A 26,899-nucleotide genomic window follows, 5' to 3' on the forward strand; every position below is an offset into this window, starting at 1 on the left:
AATTTGTTGTGTGTTTTCCAATGATATGGTTCGGTGAAAAATGGGTGAAACAATTATATTTATAATACAATTTATATTGATGCAATTCAACAGTGATCTATCAAAAATAAGATTTAGTCTCTATAAGCTTCACGATGAATCCCTCAAACAGATTCCTCCTATTGTTTATCCCAACTCCACCCATCATTTTAACACAATATAAAAACATAAAAAAGATTAGATTCTAAAAAAAAAGTTATAGTTAGAAGAATATAGATGTATAAAAAGCATATTCACATATTACGCAGATATAATTTGAGTGTTCATATCTCGGTTTCTTGGGATACATTGACAGCTGCTTTCATCTTATTGAAGCTCTGCTGCATAAATCTCTGGCAAATTCGTAACATTAGTAGCATCTTGTAAGAAAAATTGTGTTGAATAGGGACTGTTTGTTTGTAGGAAAATGCGAGAATTTCTAGAGAAATGTCCATGGAATTCGAGAGTAGAGGGAAACTAGTTCGACCAATACGGTTCTGTGGTTTGATGCTTTCAAATCACAGCAATCCTCTGTATAATTATGGTTTAGATTTTAGGGGTTTTCAGTTTACAAAGTCATTTTATCCTTCCAATCACCAAAAGTATTATCTTGGCTCTAGTGACTAGTAACAAGTTAGTTTTGTGTTATGTGGAAATTTACAACAGATCACCTTCATACTGAGGAGGAAGATGATCATATTGTCGTGGCTCGGCCCGTCTGTCTTTTAGCCAAATGCTGCGGGAGAGAGTGGGATTATTACAGTAAGTATTTTGTGTTTTAATACTGCTTCCATCAGCTAATGTTTCATAGAAATGACAGTGTGAATGAAATTGCAAATTATCTTGTGTTTTGTGTGGTAAATAGTTTCAGGATCCAATCTAGTGATCATTTTTTCTGGGTAATCAGTTAACAAGATCTCTTTAAGCATTCAAATTTATGTATGGTAGGTAAGTGCACATCGTGGTTCGAACCGTACTACATAAGAAAAGTTCTAGTATTTAAATTGAGAAGGACAGAGGGGAGGGGCCTATCCTTAAATCTGTTAAAGTTTTACGTACTAGCCCAACTATTTGTGCGCGTGAAGAAAAGATGTGACAGCTCGACTATAGATTTCAGCACTACCATTTAGTTTGTTACAACATTTTGCTGAAATTGAGTTAGGATCTTCTTGAGTCGCAGAGTAATATCTTCCATGCGAATTCTCTCTTCAGCCAAATCATTTGTACATTCAAGAGCTAATTCCATGATTGATTTGAAGCATCTCTCTTTAGAAGTAAAATTTTCTTCGTTCAGTGAAAATAGATTAATGTCCACTACATCCACCAATTGGTCTGGTAATGATTGGCATATCCATCTTTTCAAGGTGAAGTCTCCAACGAATAGATCATCCACGGGGCTCTTTCTTGTAAAAGTCTCCATTAACAATATACCAAAGCTATAAACATCTCCCGAAGTTGATACTTTGCCTTCAGACCCATACTCTACAAAAAATAAATCACGCCATCATTAATGAAAATAATTAACAACATTTAAAATCCTCAAGTGAACTTGATAATAACATTTACCTGGTGCCATGTAGCCGATAGTACCTAAAGTCTTGGTATGTGCTATTAGCGTCTCAGAAGTAAGAAGTTTGGATATCCCAAAATCACTCACTTTTGCCACCATATCTTCATCCAAAAGTATGTTACTTGGTTTCAAATCACAATGGACGACTACAAACAAATGTCCTCCATGTAAATACTCCACAGCAGAAGCCACATCAATCATCACCTTTAGTCTTTGAGTTATATCCAAAAATTTGTCAGTAGAGTGAAGCCAACATTCGAGGTTTTCATTAGGCATGTACTCTAGCACCAACACTTTATAATCGAAATTGGCACAACTACTTATCACCTTAACAAGGTTTCTGTGTCGAATGCTACGTAAAACTTGACATTCCACCTCGAAACTTCTAAATGCATGTTGCAGTTCTGTATTGAATACCTTTATCGCCACAACCATTCCATCTGCTAGTGTCCCTTTATACACCAAACCAAGGCTCCCCCTTCCAATCAAGTTTGCTTCATCAAAGTTGTTTGTCCCTTGAGAAATATCATAGTACGAAATCCTCTTATGTACCTGACCAAATGTATCAACTAAAGGAAGTTCCGTACTCCTTTTTCGGCATTTCAGAAACCAAATGATGAAAATGGTTGTGACTACAACTCCTGAGGAAACTGATGCAAGAACAGAAGTTAGGATTCTGTTCTTTCTTTTTCTTTCAAGACTTGTCACTCTGCATTGCATCACATGGAAGCGTGATGATCCACATAATGCAGGGTTACCCATGAATGATTCAGCTGTAAAATTTACGAATGGCCCTCCATCTGGAATTTCACCCATGAGCCCATTGAACGAGACATTGAAATACATGAGATGTTCAAGATTCCTCAAGGACTTGGGGATCATGCCTGATAGATTGTTGCTAGATAGATCCAAATATTCCAACGAAACCAAATCTTCAAATTGTTCAGGTATGGAACCATCTAACATATTCTTTGACAATGAAAGGCTAACCAAGCTTTGTAGTTGGCCAATCGTGCTAGGAATCTGACCAGAGAACTGATTACCATGTAAATGTAATATCCGCAAACTCCTTGAATTCCCCATTTCTACTGCAAGAGACCCATTCAGCAAATTGGAGGCCAAAGTGAGAATTGAAATATCTTTGTTCCTCCATAAAGTTGATGGAATAAGGGAAATTAGTGCATTGGAATCTAAGTAGAGTTCTCTTAAAGATGAAAGATTTCCAAAACAATTTGGTAATTCACCAGTAAGTTGATTTTTCCCCAAGATAATTTGGTACAAGTTTTCCATGTTACACAAGCTAGTTGGTATAATTCCATCTAAATTGTTTTTCTCTAGGCTAAATCTTTTCAAATTCCTCAAGTTCCCCAAATCTTGAGGAATAGATCCTATAAGCTTATTGTCTCCCAAGCTTAACCACTCCAGGTTCCTAAAGTTACTGATGTTAGTTGGTATTTTTCCTGTGATACCATTTTGAAGGGCAATGAAATATTCAAGGGAAAAGGACCAGTTTCCTGAACCTAAAGATGTTGGAAGACTTCCATTAAATTGGTTACCTCCTATTTGAACGGTTTTCATATACTTGCAATTAGATAATGAAGTCAGGAAACTTAACTCGCGTGTAGATTGATCATTCATCAATTGGTTTATTTGCAAGTTGATGAATTGTAGCTGTTGTAGCTTTCCAAGATTCATAGGTACAGGTCCACTAAACATATTGCGGCCAAAATCAAGCTGGATAAGCATGGTGGAATTCACAATGGAGGTAGGAATCAGCCCGGTGAACTGGTTTTCCCCAAGATAAAGGCCTTCAAGATTTGGAAGAGTATGGCCTATGTTTGAGGGAAGTGTTCCTGAAAGCTCATTTGCTACAAATGAAATCTTTTTTAGTCCAGAAATGTTGTACAAACGCCTTGGAACTTCACCCGATAATCTGTTTGGACCAAGATACACTTCTTTCAAATTTACAAGATGTTCAAACTCCTGAGGAATGCCACCATATAAACTGTTGTCACCTAGGTCTATCATCTCTAGATTTGACAAATTTCCAATTGATGGTGGAAGACTTCCCACCAAATTGTTCCTTCGTAGACTTAATCTTCGAATTGCTGATAGGTTATCAATTCCACTTGGTATATGTCCTGTAAAATATATGTCGAATTGTGTAATTACTACACTGAAATGTCCAATACTGTATAACAGCTTTATAGTCACTAAGTTACTATAAATAACAGAAACTGTTAGTTGTATGCCTTTTAAATAGTTCAGCAATCCTCACAATATGTTTTGATGTCCTTTTGAAGATGGAACTAAATGGATCAACATGGATAATTAGGATTCATATAGCAGACACAAACTAGAATTGAACCAATGTAGTAGTTACTGTTGTTGTTTGAAAATGAAGAACAAAGATCTATACCAACATTTTTTTGCTACTACCCTTTGAAATGCAAATACTAATTTCTTATAAATGAGTTTGAAGAGTAAGTTTTTAAATATCAAAGATCTCTAGTGCTACGAGGTGAGAAGTCCAGCTATAAAGTTAGGTGGATTCAGTTAAACCAGAACATTAGAAATACCTGTTATGTTATTCCATCCAATAAATAGATGTTGAAGTTTTGTCAAGTTCCACATGTCTCTAGGCAAGTTTCCTGTAATAGGATATTACGATAAGTTATATGTACCTCTCACGGCCTATGGTTGTTTAACTAAAAAATTGTTGCAATCTTTGTTGTCAATATGAACTAAAAGTAGCAGAGAAAGAAGTTGGTTCCGTTCTTTTTTACCTGTGAAGTGGTTATATGACAAGGACAAATATATTAGCTCTTTGCATTTGTCTAAATTGCTTGGTAGTTGGCCAGAGAGTTGATTTCTTGCTATTTGTAATCCCTCCAGCCGCGGAAGATTATGGCAAATGTCATTCGGCAAGGTCCCAGATAGTGCATTATAAATCAAATTGATGACCTTCAAAGAAGAGACATTGAAGATAGACGAAGGAACAGATCCAAAGAGATCATTTTCAGAAAGATCCAACAACTCGAGCCTTCTCAGTAATCCAAGACTTTCTGGAATTTGACCTGTGAGATTATTCATTGACAAGGACAAGTGCTTCAGCCTCCTCAAATAGCCGAGTTCATCAGGGATTTCACCGTTGATGCTGTTGTTGCCAATGTCCAAGAAACTAAGAAAGGAGAGGTTCCCAATATCTATCGCGATTGAACCTCTTAGTCTGAGACCATTGAGGTCTAGTGATGTCACTCTTTGATGCCTTTTACTGCAAGATATGCCTATCCAATTGCAAACGTGAGTCCCCTTTGTCCAGTTTTTCGACAACATTCCATTTGGATCTGAAGTTATATGAGCTTTGAAAGCTAAAAGAGCAGCCTCATCAGTTGAAATGTTCGATGCATTAGTATTCGAGAGGTACGTTAACAAAACTAGCAATTCTATAATCATAGCCATGGAAACCATTTTGTGCAACTTCTCTTGCAGCTATTTGTGGGGGAAATTTATAAGTGCCTGATTTTTTATTTTTCAAGTGACATTTATATATATTTCTATAACTAGTCTTTGCTCACGTGCAACACACGTGTATCCTATTAATTAATATTTCGTTTTTTTTAAATGACACAAGTATAAAATATATAAATGAGACATAAAGTAGATTTTTTAGAAAAATAATCATAAACTTGAAACAATGAAGGGTAACATGTATACTCCAAATTTTGTGAATTAATTGAAACGTCAAGTAATATTACCCTATTATCAAATATAGATATGAGAACCATATATTTAGATCACTGGTCATTTGTATTACATACACTTGTATTATATATATGCATGACTTTTCAATTTAATTGGTACCATAAAAGTGAGGTTCAACCTTATTATTTTAATTGTTACCATAAAAGTGGCATTACTACGATGACTTTCTGAAAGTTAATGTCTCTATGATCATATACTATGTGTTGACAGTAATAACTACATTGCTTAAAGGATGAAAAAGTTCGTCAAAGAACCAACAAAAATTGAAATTCCAAGATAAAAAATAGAAAACTATCACATAACGTATAAAATTGAGCAATACCTCGAGAATACATTTTGAAATTACTAAAAATAGTCAAAAAATAAATATTAAGAAACAATCAATGATACAACATATGAACAAGACCACACAAAAATAAAATAATAACTGTGTAAACCTCTTCTAGTCTAGATTGAAACCATAATGAGGCTAAGCATATCAAATACCATAAAACCAATAAAAAAGTTGATATTTAAAGTACACATCAAAAATCTAATATTAAGAAAGAAGAATCAAAAGCAAATAACACTAAAAAGATCACACAAAATTAACAAATTGTATACAGATTCTTAGCACAATTTGATGAAAACAAGATCAAAAACTTAAAGAAAACATATTAAAATACAATAAACAAAATCAAGATTAAATAAATAAAATAATAAAAAAGAAAAAACACAAAGATTTAATATGAGTGGAATTACCTTTAGTGTCTATACTACTTCTTGTATATCTTTTCTCTATTAACAATAAAAGATGATAAAGAAATAATCACTGACACAGTTTCAAGCTAAAATTAAATTGATTTTGATAAAGAAGAATTGATATACACATTTATTAAGAAAATACAACTTTTGGTCTTTCCTCTTCTTGTAACTATTTTCCAAAAGAATTTGAACCATTGTGTCTAGAGGCATGAATTTAAATAAGAAAATATTATCTAATATTAAATTAATTATGTATTAATATTTATTTAGTTTAGAGATAAAATAAGGGCAAAATAGTAAGTCAACTTTTAAGTTGAGAGCTTCATGCTTATAATAATATATGATTAAAGACAATAAAAAATCATGTATTAGCACTGGAATATATAGAATCTAGAGTTCAATGTCAATGATCAACATATATACGTAATATGTTTGAGACATTTTTTTTTTAATTGAATGTTGCTGAACTTGACTGCAATTCATTGCTGAAGGGAAATCATTGGTTGTGGGATTCTGTAGTGATAGTAAAATAATTTACTTGGATTTATAAGCCTTGTATATTCATTATTCAAGAATATTTAAGACTAAAATCATGATATAAATGTCATCATTCGAATGTATATAGCCTCCGCTGAATAGATGTTTGACAAAAGAATGTGAAGTGTTACGGTCAAATTAGCGAATCGAACGTATAATATTGGATTTACATAAATTCAATAACTTTTTTCTCTACCTATTATATGTATTAAGTAATTTATTAAAGGTCTACACATATTTCGTTATGACCTTAATTATTATTGTATAGTACTATCTTGCAGTCTGTGTGAGAGTACTATTTATAATGTTGTCTAGTAATCATCCATAAATTTCAAATCTCGAATCACATTTACTTTGTAATGGGAGGAAATGGTAAAAAGGAAGTGAGGTTGACAAGATCTCAAGACTCTTTCTTAATTTTGATGACATGTAATAAAAAACTTGAATTAGTAAATTGCATGGCATCACTATACACGTGTCAGTCTAGTGTTTAGAGAACATTTAATCAAAGAATATAAGTTATAATATATATTATCCATTAGAATCTTGAGAAAGATTTTCTGTATCTGTCTGATGAATTAGAAATTTTGGAGTTTCCCAATTTTATATTACTTGGCTTATTTTAACTTCTAGTGCAGAATCTGCAGATGGTCAATATTCTTTGAATATATAGTAGCAAATTTGATTATTAGTTTTCATCTTTGAACTGATAGTTCTAAAAATATTTATTACTTAACTAATTGAATTTAAATATATTCTTGATCTTGCAATATAAAAGAAGTACATTCTTAAATTCTTTCCTTTTCAACACTTATTTCGTTTTTTTAGTTAAAAGTCTCATACTCGTACAAGAGTTTGAGACCACTTGATATGTCATATGACAAATAAAAAGTGTATCTAAGTTTGACTAATCATATAGAAAAATATTTTTAAAGCGGTCAATAGCTCGAAAAAGAAACAAATAAATTATATATCTACAAATTATAAAAAAGGAGTCTGCCTTTATTGGGAAAGTCAACATATGCAATTCATGTATGCTTTCCTAATTGGGGATACAAAATCAATCTTGTTAAACCCCTAAACTATTACAATCATTTTAAGAATTTTATATATGTACTATTTGAGTGTTGACAAAAGCCTTAAACTATCATAAAACTCATATTAAAATATCTCTTAGAGTAATATGACATGTCATGTGAATATTATGTTTAACAAACTCAATTTCAAAGAGTTCAAAGTCGTTATACACGTAGGTTTTAGAAAAATTCTAACTCACTGTTTTGTGACTTTCATACCTAAAATTGTTAGGTGTTTATATAACCACCCCTGAAATATACCATGAAATTATTGTGCTAGGTGGCCTAACTCGGAATTTAATAGGGCTGAATTAAGATTTTTGGAGTAAATTAAAAAAAAGAATTTTTTAATTCATCCTGAATAAGCCTGCTATTTGTGAGGTTTCAGAAATATCGGTAGCGCCGGTACGTGGGCCAATAAAAATTGATTAAAAATATAATATAATATTAAAATTAAAATTAAAATTAAAGAGAATCCAAACTCAAAACAATTAGGTTAATATTTCCATTTAGCTATTTATACTGTTACTTGAAAAAAACTTAATAAATATTATAAAGATAATTTTATTTGTGGATTTGATTAACAGGTAGTAACATTAACATCATGTAATATTATTTTGTCGATATTTTCGATAATGTTTTTTAAATAATAATTTATAATTTAATTTAATAATTACAAAAAAAATTAAAAAAGTGGGCTGGCCCGACAAGCCTGTAGCTCACGTACTTATGGGTTGGGCCGACCCATTTTCTGACCCATACAAAAAATGAGTTATCCCAGCTTAACCCATAAAATATCAAAACATGTATGGATTAGTCCGGATGAAATGTGTTAGCCAATATTGACAGCTCTATCCGAAGGTATTTAATATGTCAACTTGAAAAGAAAAGATTTTCCAAAAATGATCTGCTTATACTCTATCAATTCCATATCTCATTTAGTGAAATTTCACCGAATATATCATTGAATATATTGTTGTTGTCGTTGTCCTCTCCTATCATTCTAAATTTAAAGAACATGCAATGTAAGAGGTAATTTAGAAAACTTAGTTCGGCCGTAGAAGAAGGAATCTGTAAATTTATTCCTCTGCAAGTTGATGCTCTGTTGGAAATTTATAACTACAAGATAGATTGGTTAATTTGACCGTAAAACAGTTGACATTCTTTTGTCAAGGATCTATTCTGGGGAGGTTATAGATATACATTTGAATAATGACATTGTCAAGTAAATTATTTAACTGTCAATACAGAATTCCACAACCAATGGTTTATTTCCCTTTAGCAATGAATTGCAGTCAAGTTCAGCTAGCAATATACGATTAAAAGTTGTTTCAAATCATTGGTATTAATTAGATAAGTATTGACTCAATTACAAGTATACACACAGAATATATAGAATGGCGTTTGAAAACGAAAACATAGGCACAAATAGCAGCTAAAGAAGTTGAACAAATCAAAATGGTTGCGAAGACTATTATTATAGCATGCCTAGTTTTGTTAGCATGCCTCTCAGTTACTAATGCATCAAACATTACAACTGATGAGGCTTCTCTTTTAGCTTTCAAAGCTCATATAACTTCCCAATGAAATGTTGTCGAAAAACTGGACAAAAGGAACTCACATTTGCAATTGGATAGGCATATCTTGCAGTAAAAAGCATCAAAGAGTGACATCATTAGTCCTCAAAGGTTTGAATAAATGCACCAAACTTGAAGTTCTGTCCTTGTCTTATAACAAATTCACTGGTAATTAACTAACTTGTAAACTTTTCATTTACTAATTTCTTCTTGAATTAATCATCATTTTTGTGTGTGTCTGTGATTTTATAATTGATAGGAAATTTATTGGATGGAACATGTCAAAGGTTCAAGAACTGTTTATTGGATGGAATAACTTTACAGGTACGTGATTCTGTATGTATTAAATCTTGAATACTCTTAACGAAGTTCCTAATTTCACTAGATATAGCCAATTTGTGGATTGTCTAGTAACAAACAAAGATTAATATATGTTGTGAAGAACATTTTCGAAAGACACTCTATGTCTGATCTTTAGCATGATAACCATATACTTATTTTCAAAATGAATTTGCAGGAAATATACCAAATGAAATGAACCTACCATCTATTTGCAGGAAAGTTAACAAAGCTTGAGCATCTCAACTATCTGAAAGTCTCTTACAATGAGTTATCAGGTGAAATACCAGATGGAGGGCCTTTTGGTAATTTTCACAGCTGAATCATTCATCGGCAACGAAGAGTTATGTGGACCGCCTAGATTCCAAGTCAAGGTGTGTGAAATCCAGAACAACGTGACAAGAAGAAACAGGAAGAAAACAGTACTAAAATTTGTTCTTGGACCAGTTGCAGCTGGAGGTTTAGTCATAGGGGTTTTAGGCATGATATGGTTGTTGAATTATCGGAGACGTAACAACCAACTTATTCCTTTAACTGATTGGTATGATCAGTTATCACACAAAAGGTTTTCTTACTATGAACTTGTTCGAGGGACTAACAACTTTGACGAATCAAATTTGATTGGAAAGGGAAGCCTTGGTATGGTTTATAAGGGGACATTTACAAATGGGACTATAGCTGCTGTAAAGGTTTTCAATGCACAACTGCAAGATGCATTCAAGAGGTTTGATTTGGAGTGTAAGGTTTTGCGTAACACTCGAAATAGGAATCTTGTTAAGGTGATAAGTAGTTGTGCAAATCTTGATTTTTAAGGCATTGGTGTTTGAGTACATGCCTAATGGAGATGTTGATTATTGGCTTTACTCACACAACAATTTCTTGGATTTAAACAAGAGGCTGAAAATTATGTTTGATGTGGCTTGTGCCGTAGAGTATCTACACCAAGGCCATTCACTTGTAGTGGTCCATTGCGACTTGAACATACTTTTGGATGAAGACATGGTTGCCAGAGTAAGTGATTTTGGTATATCCAAACTCTTGACCGCGTATGATCCAGTGGCATTGACAAAGACTTAAGGCACCATTGGCTACATGGCACCAGGTACTGATCAAATTTTTATTTACTAATTACTTTCTTCAACTTGTATTCGATATGCATATATGATGTATTTCATTTTAATGGCAGAGTAGGGATAGTGTCAACTATGGGGGATGTTTACAGCTACGGCATTTTATTGATGGAAACCTTCACAAGAAAGAAACCAGTTGATGATGAGTTTGTTGGAGACCTTACATTGAAGAGATGGGTCGCGGAATCATATCCTCATAGAGTCATTGTTATGAAATAAAAACGAATACACGCCGAACGTCACTTATGAGTCATTTATCTAATATGATCCATTAACAATTGATTAATGTGACGCAAGGAAGAAGAAAACAATTTGCATTGTTATGAATGAATGTGTTTGTACTACAATATATACAGTACTGACAAGTCTAGCAAACTTTCTAACCAACTTATTCTAACCAACTCTACTCATTATTAATTTAGCTCACTTAATCAAGAAATTAGACTTAACAACTAACTACCATTAACTCATTCAACTGATCACGGAACATCAACACATTTTGTTGATTTCTTTCACACACACCCTCTGCTTCGAAAACCCCTCTTTTTAACATGTAAGCGACAATATCTTTTTTTTAGGAGAGTGTTCAACATTGAGCATAAAAATAATAAAATAGAGAACAAAAAAGATGAGTATAAAATAAATAATAATATAAGATCGATTTTACCGATTGTCAATTTTGTGTATGGACTAAAGAAATAACAGCTTCACATATCTAATATTAAATGTAATACTGAATTTCACATATGGTCAGAGGTGAATCCACCTGCACCCGATATATTCTTTTTAAAAAAAATTATATGTATATATATAGATTGTTGATAAGACGGTAATATATTTAATTGTGCACTCTTATAACGAACAAATGATTTGACTTGTCCATTGGAAAAACGAAAAGTGTCACATAAATTGAGACATGGGGAGTAATATTTCTTTCCTAAATTTTTCGTGTGAAGTCAAATTAATTCATATAAAATGAGACGAAAGGAGTACTGTTTAATAGTAATTGCATATGGTAGTAAATTTGATAGACATGGTCCCGTGGGAGTGTGTGTTATTTCCATTGAATAATTGAGTTTGTAATTGTTACAAGTCCATTCTAATTTCCAACACCTTACTTCATTTCAAAAATATACTCTATGGCTGAAGCTTTCCTTCAAATTATGTTAGAGAATCTGACTTGTTTCATCCAAGGGGAACTTGGATTGATTCTTGGTTTTAAGGATGAGTTCGAAAAGCTTCAAAGCACGTTTACTACAATCCAAGCTGTGGTACAAGATGCTCAGTTGAAGCAATTGAAGGACAAGGCAATTGAAAATTGGTTGCAGAAACTCAATGGTGCTGCATATGAAGCTGATGACATCTTGGACGAATGTAAAACTGAGGCACCAATTATACAGAAGAAGAATAAATATGGGTGTTATCATCCAAACGTTATCACTTTCCGTCACAAGATTGGGAAAAGGATGAAAAAGATTATGGAGAAACTAGATGCAATTGCAGCGGAACGAATTAAGTTTCATTTGGATGAAAGGACTATAGAGAGACAAGTTGCTACACGCCAAACAGGTAAATATTTTTCTAAATAACAGCTTTATATCATCAAATTCATGTGTGTTTTGGGGATTTTGTCTAAGTAGATAAGTGGTTCAAAATCTATTATCTAAATCTGTTTGGTGAAGTCTTTAACATATATATAAATCCATAGCTTACTCATATGCCCCAAAGTCTAAATGACAGGATAAAGCCAGAGTTGTTTTAGATCTTATAAATTAACAATGATAATAATGTGAATTCAAAATAGTGCATTTGTTTTATATTTGAAATATGTCTGCTGCTTCTGATCAAGCTGATCATTGTCTTTTGCAAAATTCTTCTTTGTTTTTTTTTGCTGACTCTTACCGATCTTGGACCAGGTTTTGTTTTAAATGAACCACAAGTTTATGGAAGAGACAAAGATAAGGATGAGATAGTGAAAATCCTGATAAACAATGCCCAAACACTTTCAGTCCTCCCAATACTTGGTATGGGGGGATTAGGAAAGACGACCCTTGCCCAAATGGTCTTCAATGATCAGAGAGTAATTGAACATTTCCATCCCAAAATATGGATTTGTGTCTCGGAAGATTTTAATGAAAAGAGGTTGATAAAGGAAATTGTAGAATCTATTGAAGAAAAGTCACTTGGTGACATGGACTTGGCTCCACTTCAAAAGAAGCTTCAGGACTTGCTGAATGGAAAAAAATATTTGCTTGTCTTAGATGATGTTTGGAATGAAGATCAAGATAAGTGGGCTAAGTTAAGACAAGTCTTGAAGGCTGGAGCAAGTGGTGCTTATGTTCTAACCACTACCCGTCTTGAAAAGGTTGGATCAATCATGGGGACATTGCAACCATATGAATTGTCAAATTTGTCTCAAGAAGATTGTTGGTTGTTGTTCATGCAACGTGCATTTGGGCACCAAGAAGAAATGAATCTTAATCTAGTGGCTATCGGAAAGGTGATTGTGAAAAAATGTGGTGGTGTGCCTCTAGCAGCTAAAACTCTTGGAGGTATTTTGCGCTTCAAGAGAGAAGAAAGACAGTGGGAACATGTGAGAGATAGTTAGATTTGGAATTTACCTCAAGATGAAAGTTCTATTTTGCCTGCCCTGAGACTTAGTTACCATCACCTTCCACTTGATTTGAGACAATGCTTTTCATATTGTGCAGTATTCCCAAAGGATACCAAAATGGAAAAGGAAAATCTAATCTCTCTCTGGATGGCACATAGTTTTCTTTTATCAAAAGGAAACTTGGAGCTAGAGGATGTAGGTAATGAAGTATGGAATGAATTATACTTGAGGTCTTTTTTCCAAGAGATTGAAGTTAAATATGATCAAACTTATTTCAAGATGCATGATCTCATTCATGATTTGGCAACATCTCTATTTTCAGCAAGCACATCAAGCAGCAATATCCGAGAAATAAATGTAGAAGGTTACCTACATATGATGTCGATTGGTTTCGCAAAAGTGGTGTCTTCTTACTCTCCTCCTCACTTGCAAAAGTTTGTCTCATTGAGGGTTCTTAATCTAAGTTCCATGGGACTTAAGCAGTTACCGTCCTCCATTGGAGATCTAGTACATTTAAGATACTTGAACCTCTCTCAATAACATGCGTACTCTTCCAAAGCAGTTATGCAAGCTTCAAAATCTGCAGACTCTTAATGTAGAGTATTGCTGGTCACTTTGTTGTTTGCCAAAAGAAACAAGTAAACTTGGTAGTCTCCGAAATCTCTTACTTGATGGTTGCGATGGATTGGATTCTATGCCACCAAGGATAGGATCTTTGACATGCCTTAAGACTCTAAGTTTCTTTGTTATTGGCGAGAGAAAAGATTCTCTACTTGGTGAATTACGAAACCTGAATTTGTATGGGTCAATTGAAATCACGCATCTTGAGAGAGTGAAGAATGATAGGGATGCAAAAGAAGCCAATTTATCTGCAAAAGAAAATCTGCATTCTTTAAGCATGACTTGGAAAGGACGGCATAGATATGAATCAGAAGAAGTTGAAGTGCTTGAAGCCCTCAAACCACACTCCAATGTGACTGGTTTAACAATCACTGGCTTCAGAGGATTCCGTCTTCCAAAGTGGATGAATCACTCAGTTTTGAAAAATGTTGTCTCTATTGCAATTAGAGGTTGTGAAAACTGCTCATGCTTACCACCGTTTGGTGATCTGCCTTGTCTTGAAAGTCTAGAGTTAGGAGATGGGTCTGCGGAACTGGAGTATGTTGAAGATTCTGGATTCCCTACAAGAAGAAGGTTTCCATCTCTGAGAAAACTTATTATAGTCAATTTCGATAATCTGAAAGGATTGCTGAAAGAGGCAGGAGAAGAGCAATTCCCCGTGCTTGAAGAGATGACAATTAGCTGGTGTCCTGTGCTTGTTATTCCGACCCTTTCTTCTGTCAAGAAATTGGTAGTTAATCGGAACATGTCAGATGCAATAGGTTTGAGGTCCATATATAATCTTAGGGCTCTTACTTCCCTCAACATTAGCTTGACAGCTACTTCGCTCCCAGAAGAGATGTTCAAAAGCCTTGCAAATCTCAAATACTTGGAAATCTCTTTCATCTTCAATCTCAAAGAGCTGCCAAACAGCCTGGCTAGTCTCAATGCTTTGAAGCATCTGAAAATTGAATATTGTGACGCACTCGAGAGTCTCCCCGAGGAAGGGGTGAAAGGTTTAACTTCACTCACAGAATTATCCATAACAAATTGTAAGAGGCTAAAATGTTTACCGGAGGGATTGCAGCACCTAACAAATTTATCAGTTAGGGAATGTCCAACACTGGCCAAGCGGTGTGAGAAGGGAATAGGACAAGACTGGTACAAAATTGCTCACATTCCTCATCTGCTTATTACTAATGAGATGTAATTTTCTGATTTTTCTTTTGGAAACAAATCAACTATTTGTAACCAATTCGTATTGGACTTTTGAGCCCTGCATTTGTTCGTATACGCCTTTCAACCTGTATATCAGTGTATAACAAATGTATACAATATGTATACTGCTGCTCAAATCTGTAGATTTGATTTTCCAGCAACACACTTGCTGATTCTTCCGACCTGTAAATTAATTTCCAGCAGCTCGTTTTTTTGTGTTCAACCTGTACGCCAGTTGTGAGGGTCTAAGACTTGAGGAGGAGGTTTGAGCCCTTACGGCTCAGCGAGGAAGTGCAGGGATACGGGCGAAATCCGTTAGGAGTCATGGCGAATGCACGTGAAACGGATCAAAAGGAAACATAAAGAAAAACAGTCAACGATAAAAACAATTCTGCATTTATACGCATAACTAAGGCAATGTAAATCAAATAGAAGAAAGGGCAGCCAAGATAAATGAAAGCAAATAAAGCCACAATGCATGTTTTAAAATACTATAACCCTGCCATGCTGCATAGACACACATTTATATTCAAGATTCAAGTCATAACAAAATATAATTTGAAAGTTTAAAGCTCTGGATATCAGCTTACTACAGTTCAATCTTCTTACTTAGAAAAGATGCTAAAAAAAACAAAATTCAACTCTTCCAGGCAACTAACAATATCAAACCTACAAACTAACATATGAGCAAAAAAAAATCATTGAAATAAAGGCATACAAATACTAAAATGACAACCACTAGTTCCTGAAAAGCAAAATGGAGCAGGCAATAAACAATAAACAAGATAATAGATAAATATGTCTTTTAATTTTATTTTATTTTATATTTATATCCTTCAAATTTGAATATACACATAATTTGATATTTTAACTTGTATATAATTGAACAAGTACATAGTTAAGTCATATGTAGCATAATATATATATATATATATATATACACTAGTCTTCAAAACGTGCGTTGCACGTTTATTTTAAACTACTTAATATAAATTTTGTACTAAAATTAATTTGTAAATGGTACATATATTGTTGGATTTGCTATATGTCATAACTTAAAAAATAAAATATACATAAAAAAGTAAATATACATGTAATTCATAAGCTAATGTTAGTAATCTTTCAAATCGATACATATATTGAATTGCAAATGAGTATTTAAAAGTAAGAAAAGAGGGGGATAAGAAGTACATGAAACAGATACTAATTTATGAGATAATGAAATAATTATAAATGCATGCATAGTCAGTCAACATATCTGTCAAATATTTCAAACATATAATAAAATATCTAATATATCATTGAGACAATTTTAAATTTGATTTGGAAATAAGAAATATAGTATTGTACATATTTTACGCCAATAATTATATAAAGTCTAAATAAGTAACATCTATTTAATTATTTAAACATAAACTTCTTTATATAAATAGAGAACATATTTAACTTAAAATGAATAAGAAGAGAAACATTATAAAAGAACATTTAAAACTAATATGAAAATAACTTCAAATGGTAATAGCTATAATCATTTTACATAAAATAGTACAAACATTCATTATTTTGTGATAATTCATATAACGTGATAAAAAAAATTATTTTCTTTTAAACATTCTTTACAATTAATCAATCAATTAATCATAATGTCTTCGATCCGAATACAACAATAATGTTATTGTCCTTAACAATTCTATAAAGATTGATGACAACTTTTCTTCAGCAGTCTATGACTATGATCAGAAAGGAAATTAAAAAAGAAGAAAGAAATGATATACCAAAAAAGAGAAAATGGATCATAATTTATAAGAGAGAATTGACATATTAACATACTTTAGTAAGAAGATCAGATGAGATTTGTAAAGTAATTTTCATTTCTAGGTGACTTTAAATAGGAAAATTTTAGGTGAGGGGAGATGAAAGGAAAAAAATAAAAGATACATATCAGTTTCCTAATTAATTTTGTAACCTTTAGTCTTCACCTTTAATTCATTGAACAATATCGTTGGGGGTCTTTTTGTCTTCTTGATAATAATTGTTTCTAACAATTTAATATTAATTAACCATCAACATAAATAAATTGTAACCGAAAGAATTTGATAAATTTGATATTGCTTAATGTGTAATCCTCCCTTATAGTAATTAAAATTTACTATTTAATATTCAGTTAACAATTTATTAGACGATTAATATTTATATATGATATAGGGACAAAATGTAATCTAATTTTTGCCTAATATTGCTTTCACTGTTAGTATATTATTATTATTATTATTACTATTATTATTATTATCATTATTATTATTATTATTATTATGCTGATTATATGATATGATGGAGATTAAATTAAATATACATATAGATAATAGATGATAAATATTATTTAAATTAGATATTTTAATTAGAAATTAATCTAAGGAAGTACAAAAGTTATTAATATTTTTATTAAAATGAGACAATGTGATATTTAAATTAACTAATTAATCAAATTTCAATTTAGTACAAGGCCAAAATGATAATTCAACTTTTCACTTTAGAATTTCCCACTTATAGTAATACGAGTCCTGGAAACGTGCCTTGCATGTTTTACCTCTGTTACTGTTAAAATTTTATATAGGATCAACTCTTGTTGATAAAAATTATTCAACATTGTCTGAAGTATTCCTGTCTGTATTTTTGTGCATATAAAATAAACTCTTTTTAGTGTTTACCTTCTGCCTAATCAGTAAAAGAGTTTATTTTCTGCCTAAAACTTAAATATCAACAAAAAAATTTCGGAGGGGGGTATAATGAACAACTTATAAGGCTAGAACAATATTTTTACTAATTAGAATTATCACTCAAAAATTATAACCCCCCAATGCCCCAAGGCTGAAGTTTCTTGGAACATAAACTCTCCAACAATTATTAAAATTAAAAAAAGGAACAAATGACATAAAACAACAGGAAAAATAGTGACCAATAAAAAAATATTACATGAGAACTATTACTTGAAGAATATTACAATCAAATTAATTTGTTTTAAAAGAACTTTAAGGAAAGTATACAATAATATTATATTGTAATGGAATCTTAAATCATTGTAGTAAAAGTGTTGAGGACAACACTTTTTTTGCAAAATCCTCGTGGCCACCAACTCTGTGTGAATGACAATATTAAGATTAGTAACTTCAAAAGAAAAATAAGTAATATTCAATGTGCATAAAGTATGCATATTGTACACTATCCTAAGATAATAAACAACATAACAATGAAACAAAACTTATCATTACTTTTCTTGAATAAAACCTCAACATTCGTAATATTTGACAAAAATAATAGAAAGAGGACTACCATGCTTATAACAAAATGGTCAATCTGGCGGCGTATCGACATCTTGAGCTAGTCAATGAAATATTTTAAACTATTTAGAAAGCTTTTATAAGTACAAAAAGTTATCATGAAATATAATACCTTCTTAGTTATGATAGATCAAGTATAAGGTGCTCGCTTGAAAGTGCAATTAGCTATCCATTCATGATTACAATAAAATCGCGTATAATCAAATTTGATATTCTATAAAGGTGAGATGTAAGAAAATCGTCTACAAATCATACTATCGTTCAAAACAATCTAAATATATATCATAGAAATATTATTCGCTTCTACATAAAATTTAAGGTTTATAATAAAAATAAGTTAAAAAAGAAAAAACAAAGAGATAGATTTGCTAGTCAGGAAACATACCTCAAAGCTTGATGGTCTTTCTTGTTATTCATTTTCCAGAAATAATCTGGGAGTGACATCCCCTCTTTCTTATATTTCTAATTTTTAATTGTTAATTACCAATTAATTCAAATGCTAATTAATGGGGGTAAGCAGTAGTTGAGCTAGGAGATACAGAAGCCTATTTGTTAATTAGTATTTAGGAGATACAGAAGCCTATTTGTTAATTAGTATTTAGGAGTTACAAAAATTTTGAAAGTAAACGGATGTCTCTTCCTATTACATAGAGTAGAATCTTCGAATTAATAGAACCGTTTTTTTTTCTATTCACAGACTTGATTATGTTACACATTGATTCAAATTAAGATATATATATATATATATATATATATATATATATATATACTTTAAAAATAAATATAAAAAATTTGAGAAAAATAAATAAATGTTATTCTTGGCTTTAGAGACATGCCACATCATGCTTCTCCTTTATATAATATAAAGTATAATATATATAGATAGATTTTAAAAATTAATAAAAGATTTTTTAATTTAAAAAATTGGTGAAGGATATTTTCGTAATTCAACTTTGAACTTAAAATCTTCCCACTTATAATAATATATGATATATATATGAAACACCACCTATGACACAATTTCCATGAAGCATGTACACGTTTATTTGTTCGACTCTATACAAGTTTAAGTGTCTACTTGTTCATATTATAGTTGAACACTATAAATATAAAATAATATCAAATTTAAAAAATATATTTATGTATTATGATTTAAAAAATATTTTTTAAAAAAAATCTAGTAATTGCCCCACCATAAAAGAGATGCCCATATACGCCGAAAGAATGTTTAAAATCAAAAGCAACTGTTAGTTATTGGATTGAAAAATAAAACCAAATACTCCAATTGAGAGACATGGCCGCCCCATGGTGGAATAATTATTACAACACACCTTCCATAATTAAAGTTTGACCTTACACCTAGAGACAATCAAATTTTGGGTTTGGGTCTTATTTTACCAGTTAACATCTCAGATAATCACTTAATTTTAAATAATTCATTTTGATAGTCATTCAATTTTGAATTATTTTGTTAGAAAGTCATTCAATTCTATCTTAAAGTCAAAAGTCACTAATATTTGAGTTATTCGTTTAAAAGGTCATTCAACTCTCTTTATAATTCAAAAGTAACTCAATTATTTTTGTTTCACTTAAAAAGACATCCGATCAACTTAAATATTTTTTTTCATAAAATCTTATTTTTATGTTAAACTATTTTTTTTAAAAAAATAATAAGATATTTATTTTAGAAAAAGGGAAAACATGTTAAAAAGTTAGTTATTCCAAAAAAGAAGAAAGAAGTTGGAATTGAAAAGAAATAATATAAAAACGGCAGCACAGTGCCTTTTTTCTTATTACTTTTTATTTAAAAGATAGGTATAAAGAAATATTATACTTCAACAAAATTTAATAAAATAATTAAAAGCAGCTTATAATTTTATTTTATTTTTGTATTCAGCCAAATTTAATAAAAAATTTCATTTTAAAATAATTGACTGACTTTCTAAGTAAAATTAGTTGAGTAATTTTTAGGTTATAAAACAAAATTGAGTGACTTTCGAAGTTAACTCAAATCTGAGTGATTTTCTAAGTGAATTATTCGAAGTTGAGTGAACATCTAAGATATTAACTCCTTATACAAGTTCGAGGAAGATATTGAAAAAGATTGTACATATGGGGTTCGTAAGCTCCTTCATGTCAGCTTATAAAAGGCTTCACACAAGTATATATAGCGGCTAAAATTTTATTTTGTGAGAGGTAGAAATGTTACTCGGCAGACAATACTTGTATGACATGCTTAAAGCTTCATTTTTTTCTCTTTCACCTATTTCTATCTTCTTCTTCTCTCTTTTTTTCTCCGTGCTTCATAAAATTTTATTTTATTTTCTATCAAAAAACTTTGATACTTAATATATTTTATTGAATGAAAATTGATTTAATAATTTTATTTTTCAAATGTTAAAATCAAGACAAATCAATTAAGTTGATTTTTCATTACTTTATTTTTTTTCCTTGCGATTTGTTTTTTGTGGACTTCTCGAAAATATATAATAATATAAAATTATCCTCTGAAAAAATTATGCATTACGAAGAATTTAATCATTACTAAGAAATTTGATAAAAATTCCCAATGATTTTACTATATTCTTACAAAAATTAAAGATTTAAGGCTGATATATTAAAGATGTCTTGTTAATATTTTATTTAAATAAAATAATCAATTAAATTATGAGTTATTTTGAACATGAAAAAACACTTTCAATTTTATCTAAATAAAAATATAAATTAAATTACAAAGTAAAAAGAATAATTATTATAAAGAGAAACACGAGTACTCACAAAGAGAACAAAAAAAATATTTATAATAATTTTTTTAGCTTCAGAGAAGGTTATACGTATAATCAAAATTATTACAGATCATTTATTAATAAAATAATAAAATAAAAAATTCTCCTAAAAAATTAATGTATGATCTTTTTATAAGCAAACACAAAAATTATTTAATTACACTATATTAAATTTCTTTAATCTCACTAAAAAACTATTTTTTCTCGTTTCATTTACTTTAAGTTTTCCTTAAATAAATAATATAAAAATAAAATAGTTAAACATTGTGGCTAATTTTTTTTAAAAAAACACAAAAGACTACAAAGGAGAACAAGAGAATGAGAAACAAAAGTTTACGAGAAAAGAGTCTGATATACCCCTTAACTTTGTCATTTGGAGCTAATATATCCCTCGTTATAAAAGTGGCTCATATATGCCCTTACCGTTATACAAACGGCTCATATATACCCATGTCGTTATAAAATGACTCACATATACCCTTAATTTGACGGAAATTAAAAAATTAGTTTTAAATTTATATTTATACTTCTAATTTTTTTTAAAAAAATTATTTAGAGGTATATATGATTCTTCTATCAAAGTTCAAGGTATATTTTAATTTTTTTCATACATAAACTATTTTTTGACTTCTTTTATTATAATTATTTGAGTTTCTTATTCTTATTTTGTTTTTTTTCTTTCATTCCTTAGTTTAAAGAGAGTGAAAAATTAAACTATTTTTTTGTGTGTATTGTAATTTAATTTCGTATTCGAAGAAAAAATTTAGTCATCTACAATAAGTTTTACAAGAATATTAGTGAAAAATAAATAAATTTGACTATCAAAATAATAATTATAAATTAGTCATTGAAACAATAAAAAGTCAAAAAAAATATGTTTGACGAGAATTAAATTTATTCATATGGGATTATATTTTTTAGAAAAAAATAATAAAAATTTAGATTAAAATTATATTTTTTCATTTCCGTTAGAAGAAAAAGGTATATCTGAGCCATTTGTTTACAAGTAGGGATATATATAAGCCACTTTCAAAGATATATCAGCTCTAAATAACAAAATTGATGGGTATTTCAGACTCTTTTCTCAAGTTTAAATTAATGTGAAAAAGTTTTAAGTGTGGGTCCCATGTTGTACATTTAAAATTCTCATACAACAGACAAAAGGTTAGCTTTTCACAAAATAAAATTTTTCCCATGTGAAACTCAAAATAAAATAATTGCGTACAGACATATTTATGCAACACAACATTAATTTATTTATTTACCCATTCAATAAGTAAAGGAATAATTATAAAGCTTTGTGCTCTTACTTTTAGCTGTTCATATTTCATTCCAACATCGATCTTATAGATTTATTGATAATTCACAACAATTCCACCAATCTACCCTCCCTCCACATACATGGCTGAAGCTTTCCTTCAAATTTTGTTGAAAAATTTGACTTCTTTCATACAAGAGGAACTTGGATTGTTTTTTGGTTTTAAGAACGAGTTTGAAAATCTTAAAAGCACGTTTACTACGATCCAAGCTGTGCTTGAAGATGCTCAGGAGAAGCAACTGAAGGACAAGCCACTAGAAAATTGGTTGCAGAAACTCAATATTGCTGCATATGAAGTTGATGACATCTTGGATGAATGTCAAACTGAGGCAGCAAGACTCAATCAGACTAAATATGGGAGTTATCATCCAAAGGCTATCGCTTTCCGTTACAAGATTGGGAAAAGGATGAAAGAGATAATGGAGAGACTAGATGCAATTGCTGCAGAACGAAGCAAGTTTCATTTGGAAAAAAGGACTACAGAGAGAGAAGCTGCTAGACGAGAAACAGGTGCTCATCTTAAATATATTAGTATTAATTACAACAATTTAATTAGTTTATATTCATTTTTTTGCTATTATCAAGTTCATGTGTGTTTATGGACCCAAGGGACTTTTTTCTAATCTAATGTTTGTCTCAATTCTAAACAGATTTGTAATTCTACCACTTATTTATTTAGTGAAGTTCTTAAACATATATACATGGTGTAAGCCAGCTCAGATAAATCCATAGTCAGTTGTTTCGGACTGAACTTAACTTGGATGTCAATTTTTCAAAGTCAATCATGTTTTCAACTCCTCCCCCTGATTCTCAGCTCTTTGTAGTGCAAAAATCTTCTCTCTGTTTTTCGCTAAACATATTCTCGTGTGAACATATATTGCTTGAAACAGGTTTTGTTTTAACTGAACCAGAACCTTATGGAAGAGACAAAGAGGAAGATGAGATAGTGAAAATCCTGATAAACAATGCCCAACAACTTTCGGTCCTCCCAATACTTGGTATGGGGGGGCTAGGAAAATCGACGCTTGCCCAGATGGTCTTCAATGATCAGAGAGTAACTGACCATTTCCATCCCAAAATATGGATTTGTGTCTCAGAAGATTTTGATGAGAAGAAGTTGATAAAAGCAATTGTTGAATCTATCGAAGGAAACCCACTTGGTGACCACATGGATTTGGCTCCACTTCAAAAGAAGCTTCAGGACAGGTTGAATGGAAAGAGATACTTTCTCGTTTTGGATGATGTTTGGAATGAAAATCAAGAAAAGTGGGATAAGATAAAAGCAGTCTTAGAGGTTGGAGCACGAGGTGCTTCTGTTCTAACCACCACTCGTCTTAAAAAGGTTGGATCAATTATGGGAACTTTGCAACCATATGAATTGTCAAATCTGTCTCAAGAAGATTGTTGGTTGTTGTTCATGAAACGTGCATTTGAGAACCAAGAAAAAATAAATCCTAACCTTGTGGCTATCGGAAAGGAGATTGTCAAAAAAAGTGGTGGTGTGCCTCTAGCCGCCAAGACTCTTGGAGGTCTTTTGCGCTTCGTGGATCAAGAAAGAGAATGGGAACATGTGAGAGATAATGAGATTTGGAATCTGCCTCAAGATGAAAGTTCTATTCTGCCTGCCCTGAGACTTAGTTATCATCATCTTCCAGTTGATTTGACACAAAGTTTTGCATATTGTGCAGTATTCCCAAAGGACACGGTAATGGAAAAAGGAAATCTAATCTCTCTCTGGATGGCACACGGTTTTCTTTTATCGAAAGAAAACTTGGAGCTAGAGGATGTAGGTAATCAAGTAAGGAATGAATTATACTTGAGGTCTTTTTTCCAAGAGATTGAATTTAAAGATGGTAAAACTTATTTCAAGATGCATGATCTCATCCATGATTTGGCAACATCTCTATTTTCGGCAAGAGCATCAAGCAACAATATCCGTGAAATAAATGTAAAACGGAACCCACATATGATGTTGATTGGTTTCGCAAAATTGGTGTCTTCTTACTCTCCTTCTCACTTGCAAAAGTTTGTGTCGTTGAGGGTGCTTAATCTAAGTAATTTAAGTCTTAAGCGTTTACCGTCTTCCATTGGAGATCTAGTACATTTAAGATACTTGAACCTCTCTCTCAATAACATGCGTAGTCTTCCAGAGCAGTTATGCAAGCTTCAAAATCTGCAGACTCTTAATCTACAGAATTGCTGGTCACTTTGTTGTTTGCCAAATCAAACAAGTCAACTTAGCAGTCTCAGAAATCTTTTACTTGATGTTTGCTTTGAATTGGATTCTATGCCACCAAGGATAGGATCTTTGACATGCCTTAAGACTCTAAGTAGATTTGCAGTGGGGAGGAGGAAAAGTTGTCCACTTGGTGAATTACGAAACCTGAATCTGTATGGGTCAATTGAAATCACGCATCTTGAGAGAGTGAAGAATGATAGGGATGCAAAAGAAGCCAATTTATCTGCAGAAGAAAATCTGCATTCTTTAAGCATGGAATGGAAAGGACCACATAGATATGAATCAGAAGAAGTTGAAGTGCTTGAAGCCCTCAAACCACACTCCAATATGACTTGTTTAACAATCACTGGCTTCAGAGGAATCCGTCTCCCAGAGTGGATGAATCACTCAGTTTTGAAAAATGTTGTCTCTATTGCAATTAGAGGTTGTGAAAACTGCTCATGCTTACCACCGTTTGGTGATCTGCCTTGTCTAGAAAGTCTAGAGTTATGGAGTGGGTCTGCGGAGGTGGAGTATGTTGAAGATTCTGGATTCCCAACCAGAAGAAGGTTTCCATCTCTGAGAAAACTTACTATAGACGATTTTGATAATCTGAAAGGATTGCTGCAATTCCCCGTGCTTGAAGAGTTGACAATTAGGTGTTGTCCTGTGTTTGTTATTCCGACCCTTTCTTCTGTCAAGAAATTGGTAGTTTATGGGGACAAGTCAGATGCAACAGTTTTGAGGTCCATATATAATCTTAGGGCTCTTACTTCCCTCGCCATTAGCCTTAACTCCATAGCTACTTCGCTCCCAGAAGAGATGTTCAAAAGCCTTGCAAATTCTCAAATACTTGGAAATCTCTTTCTTCGACAATCTCAAAGAGCTGCCAAACAGCCTGGCTAGTCTCAATGCTTTGAAGCATCTGGAGATTAGTTGTTGTCCCAAACTGGAGAGTCTCCCCGAGGAAGGGGTGAAAGGTTTAACTTCACTCACACAGTTATCCATTACATACTGTGAGATGCTAAAACGTTTACCAGAGGGATTGCAGCAACTAACAAGACTGGTACAAAATTGCTCACATTCCTCATCTGCTGATTACTGATTAGATGTAATTTTCTCATTTTTCTTTTGGAAACAAATCAACTATTTGTAACCTCTATTTGTATGATACTTGATTTTTCTTGGTTATGTAACAATAAATATTTGAAATTTTTCATATTAAAGATTCAGAATGAGTTTTATAGCTAACTCTATATTCTCACAGTTTAATAACGTAAATATGATATTCATATCAAATTATTACTTAGGTTGTGATTTATCAACATGTTGGAGATGATTTTGACAGTTTATTAAAGAATTTCTAAGTTTTTATTGTTTGCACAAGTAACAAGCCATAAATTAAGTTTCGAGATAAAATTGATTTGTGTATCATGGCTTAATTAGTCGGAATTTCAAGTTTTTTCACAAGTTATATATATGGCAATTTGTAAAAATTAGATAGTATTCATTTTGATTTAATTCAAGTATTTTTAAAAATATATACAAATAATATGGGGGATACACACGCTAAACGCGTACCCAGAAATTAGTATATAAAGAATCAGGACCGAAAAATAAAATGAAGCTCTGTCACCAACTATCTCGACATCTTTGCTGATATATATATATCTAACTAGTGTACTTATTCGGACTTGACATGGTATATTTGATGTACTGTTTATTCTCCATTTATTCTCTATAACTAAATATACTCGGAATCATATTATATTATAAGTGGGAAGCCTCTACTTCAAAAGTTGAATTACAAAAATGTCCTTATAACATCATAATATTTTTGGACAAAAATGTAAATGTATATTATTTATAAATAAAAGCTATTATATTTTCTATTAAATACTACACATTGATTATAATAAAAAATTAATATTCTAAAAATGAAGAACTTATCATCTATGACATGAATTTATCTTTAGATACAATGAACATTTGTAATTAAATGACAAAAGGAAATCAAAAGTTTTGTAACCGTTAAAATTATCGTTTAAGTG

At 31.5% G+C, this 26,899-nt stretch overlaps 5 protein-coding genes across 5 annotated transcripts; 3 read left to right on the forward strand and 2 right to left on the reverse strand.

The window, feature by feature from the left end:
* Positions 1 to 408: 408 nt before the first annotated feature.
* On the reverse strand, positions 409 to 3,852 carry LOC104648980 (probable LRR receptor-like serine/threonine-protein kinase At3g47570). The gene is made up of 2 exons (XM_026032639.2): positions 1,585 to 3,852; positions 409 to 1,500 (listed from the first exon to the last, which is right to left on the reverse strand). Exons 1-2 carry the CDS (start codon positions 3,614 to 3,616, stop codon positions 1,145 to 1,147), a joined length of 2,388 nt encoding a protein of 795 aa, XP_025888424.2. The 5' UTR covers positions 3,617 to 3,852; the 3' UTR covers positions 409 to 1,144.
* Positions 3,853 to 4,144: 292 nt separating this feature from the next.
* LOC112942069 (LRR receptor-like serine/threonine-protein kinase EFR) lies at positions 4,145 to 5,059 on the reverse strand. The gene is made up of 2 exons (XM_026032640.2): positions 4,375 to 5,059; positions 4,145 to 4,239 (listed from the first exon to the last, which is right to left on the reverse strand). Exons 1-2 carry the CDS (start codon positions 5,057 to 5,059, stop codon positions 4,145 to 4,147), a joined length of 780 nt encoding a protein of 259 aa, XP_025888425.1.
* A 4,833-nt stretch (positions 5,060 to 9,892) lies between these two features.
* Positions 9,893 to 10,703, forward strand: LOC138338068 (probable LRR receptor-like serine/threonine-protein kinase At3g47570). Its single transcript, XM_069288542.1, has 2 exons — positions 9,893 to 10,369; positions 10,440 to 10,703. The coding sequence occupies exons 1-2, from the start codon at positions 9,893 to 9,895 to the stop codon at positions 10,701 to 10,703; spliced, it is 741 nt and encodes a 246-aa protein (XP_069144643.1).
* A 1,172-nt stretch (positions 10,704 to 11,875) lies between these two features.
* On the forward strand, positions 11,876 to 15,259 carry LOC101248228 (putative disease resistance protein RGA1). Its single transcript, XM_019215180.3, is given in 3 exon segments — positions 11,876 to 12,325; positions 12,673 to 13,903; positions 13,905 to 15,259. Coding segments are annotated over 3 exon segments (2,937 nt in total). The 5' UTR covers positions 11,876 to 11,895; the 3' UTR covers positions 15,181 to 15,259.
* A 7,229-nt stretch (positions 15,260 to 22,488) lies between these two features.
* LOC138337821 (putative disease resistance protein RGA1) lies at positions 22,489 to 26,099 on the forward strand. Its single transcript, XM_069288249.1, is given in 3 exon segments — positions 22,489 to 23,140; positions 23,521 to 25,691; positions 25,693 to 26,099. Coding segments are annotated over 3 exon segments (2,859 nt in total). The 5' UTR covers positions 22,489 to 22,713; the 3' UTR covers positions 25,954 to 26,099.
* The last annotated feature ends 800 nt before the right edge of the window (positions 26,100 to 26,899 follow it).

This window comes from Solanum lycopersicum, chromosome 8, assembly GCF_036512215.1.
Source record: "Solanum lycopersicum chromosome 8, SLM_r2.1".
NCBI lineage: Eukaryota > Viridiplantae > Streptophyta > Magnoliopsida > Solanales > Solanaceae > Solanum > Solanum lycopersicum.

Bases quoted from the DNA above. Each gene is read 5' to 3' on its own strand.
- LOC138338068 (XM_069288542.1), top strand. From the start codon at position 9,893: ATGAGTTATCAGGTGAAATACCAGATGGAGGGCCTTTTGGTAATTTTC. The intron at 10,370-10,439 runs GTTTTGCGTAAC...TTGATTTTTAAG, and splicing joins GGTTTGATTTGGAGTGTAAG to GCATTGGTGTTTGAGTACAT.
- LOC112942069 (XM_026032640.2), bottom strand. From the start codon at position 5,059: ATGGTTTCCATGGCTATGATTATAGAATTGCTAGTTTTGTTAACGTAC. The intron at 4,240-4,374 runs GTAAAAAAGAAC...ATCCTATTACAG, and splicing joins GTCATATAACCACTTCACAG to GAAACTTGCCTAGAGACATG.
- LOC104648980 (XM_026032639.2), bottom strand. From the start codon at position 3,616: ATGATAGACCTAGGTGACAACAGTTTATATGGTGGCATTCCTCAGGAG. The intron at 1,501-1,584 runs GTAAATGTTATT...TATTTTTTGTAG, and splicing joins TATCGGCTACATGGCACCAG to AGTATGGGTCTGAAGGCAAA.